This window comes from Bison bison, unplaced genomic scaffold (assembly GCF_000754665.1).
Source record: "Bison bison bison isolate TAMUID 2011002044 unplaced genomic scaffold, Bison_UMD1.0 scf7180017859561, whole genome shotgun sequence".
Lineage (NCBI taxonomy): Eukaryota > Metazoa > Chordata > Mammalia > Artiodactyla > Bovidae > Bison > Bison bison.
Genome location: NW_011490133.1, coordinates 12,903 through 15,490, shown reverse-complemented (window position 1 = coordinate 15,490; position 2,588 = coordinate 12,903). Strand labels below are relative to the sequence as shown.

General features: G+C 36.2%; 1 protein-coding gene across 1 annotated transcript in view; it reads left to right on the top strand.

Annotated features, from left to right (window-relative positions):
* Positions 1-2,588, top strand: part of LOC104981941 (X-linked retinitis pigmentosa GTPase regulator-like) — a gene marked incomplete at its 3' end in the record, with an annotated part of 10,009 nt that overhangs the window by 3,927 nt on the left and 3,494 nt on the right. Inside the window, exons 2-3 of the mRNA XM_010831214.1 lie at positions 1,947-2,044; positions 2,437-2,499. Of these exons, the coding sequence (XP_010829516.1) occupies positions 1,947-2,044; positions 2,437-2,499 (161 nt within the window). The remainder of the gene's footprint in view (positions 1-1,946; positions 2,045-2,436; positions 2,500-2,588) is intronic.

Below are 2,588 nucleotides of genomic sequence, written 5' to 3'. Positions count from 1 at the left end.
AACCTTCCTCTCTGTCATCTCCAGTCTGTCCTGGTTCATATTTTTCTATGTTAATCTCCTTCTGGTGCTCTTTAGTTCCCATCTGCTCCAGTGTCTTCAGAGGATCTCTAGTCTTTTTTTTAATAAGTGTAAATTTCCCGTGTAACTCCCACCAGCTTTTCCAGCTTCATCTCTCAGTAGCCTTTGTCTTCAAACCATTCATTTAGGTATTGTCTGTGGCTGCTTTCACACTTCAGTGGCAGAGTTTGATTATTAGGACAGAGACCATATGGCCATAAAGCCTAAAATGTTTGCTGTGTGGCCTTTTACAGAAAAAGTTTATTGAGCCCTGATGTTGATCAAACTGAAGCTCTTCGTAGTCAGACTGAGTGGAAAACCTATAAAGTCCAGGCAGACTTGAGATTGACACTTGACACCAAAAGAGTCACTGAACCTTAATGTATTCATTTGTGAAATGGGGATATAACACTTACCTCTCTCATTATCATGGAGTTAACCTGACGTGTATAAAAGCCTTTGTTCCAAGCACATGGTAAACTTTCAGGGCAGCTGTTCCACAGCTTCTGTTAGCACTAGACTTATTTTCTTCCCCATTTACCTCCATCCCTACCTCTCAGAATTCTACTCATCCATCATTCCCTATAACTCCTTAGTGAAAAATTTCCTGCTCTGCCACATTTGGATGGGATTTCTCATTCTCCTATATCACATATTTTGTATTCCCGTCTAGACTATAAGTTCATTAAGATTTAGCAGTTACTTAAGTTGATATCCCCTACCTAACACCTCACATGGAATGAAGACAAACTGATTATTCGTTCATTGGAATTGAACGAATTTATAAGGGAGAGAGCACTGTGGACTGGCATTTTCAGTGAAGACTTCATTAAGGAGCTCCTCTCAAATACGTATATATGTGCTAAATGGGGATATAGTAATTGAAAAAAATGTAAGGTCAAATTAAGCTTGTAACTTTTCATTATCTGCTTTATGATATAATAATCTTATGGTTTTCTGTGAAAGTTTCTAGGTATTTGTACTATTTTTCTGTTGCTACCTAAGCAATGACCCTAAAACTTAAGGCTAAAACAACAAACATTTACTATCTCACACAGTTTTTAAGGGTCAAGAATCCAGGACCAGTCTAGCTGAGTGATTCTGGTTCAGGATGTTTCATGCTCCTCTTGCAAGCTCACTCACGTGGCCATTGGCAGGAGGCTGGACTTCTTCATCACATGGGCTTCTCCTTGGGTATACTCATAGCATGGCTTCCCCCAGAGCAAGTGATCCAAGAGAAAGAGAGAGAGAGAGAGAGAGGACTGAGACATAAGCCACAGTAACATCAAATTGATCTGCTTATTTTATTGGCCATACAGACCAACCTGGTAAAATGTGGAAGGGAACTACACAAGGGTATGCATAGCAGGAGGGTATAAGTTGATGGGGATCTTTTGGGCACTGGCCATCATAGTGCTTGATACCTGGTAGTATTTACCCCAAAGGAATAATGTTTCTCTGTTCATATGAATGAAGTGGTTGTTATCTTATCAGTGTCAGGGTCTTTAAATTTTCAGAAAGATTTTAAATACTGCTATCACTGTGAATGAATTCTGTTTAGTTCCCTTAATATGAGGTTAAAGGACCTTAGAAAGTGAAGGTCACTCAGTTGTGTCTGACTTTTTGCGACCCCATGGACTATTATATAGCCCATGGAATTCTCCAGGCCAGAATACCAGAGTGGGTAGCCTACCCCTTCTCTAGCAGATCTTCCACACCCAGGAGTCGAACTAGGGTCTCCTGCATTGCAAGTGGATTCTTTACCAACTGACCTATTAGTAAAATTCTAACTGTACTTTTATATTGCAGAATAATTTCTGTTTATTGTCTAGTTGTCTTTCACTTTTCTGTTGAAATCTGGTTCTATCTTTTCTCTGTTAATCATTCAGATTATTTTCAACATAAAGTGACCAAAGAGAAAGATACAGACAGTCTTTCAGCAGAGGATTCAGAAAGCCTTGGAGAAACTGCTGATGTCTTAAATATGGTACTGGTTTTCCTATTTGTGCAATATAGATACAAATTTGAGTTTTAGTTCCTCATGTATTTGTATTTGTATGTCTGTGTATATGGGTACTTCCTAAGCCATTATATACATAGAAAAAAGCTTTTTGTTTTTGTCTTGGTTTCATTTATTATTTTAAACTCAGATTTAGTGAAGTATAGATTAAGTACTGTAAAATTAATTTTCAGCCCTCACATTATTATTATGCAATTGAAAGTTGATTATATGATTGTCTGAACTGTTTTGTATTAATTTTGTTTATATGTATTTTAAATCAACATATAATGATATATAAATATATAATCATGTATAAGTATATAATCAGTTATATAGTCTTTATTTTTTTAGAACATATTTTTTTTAATTTATTTCAGACACACATGTTGCACCTGAATTCCAATGAAAAACTAAAATTATCACCAATTCAAAAGCAAAAGGTATGATACAGAGAGTTGTTTTCACTATGGTGGGAATAACAGTTTAAATTGTTTATATTTTTCTTGAAAGGTTTCTGGAAAGAACTCAA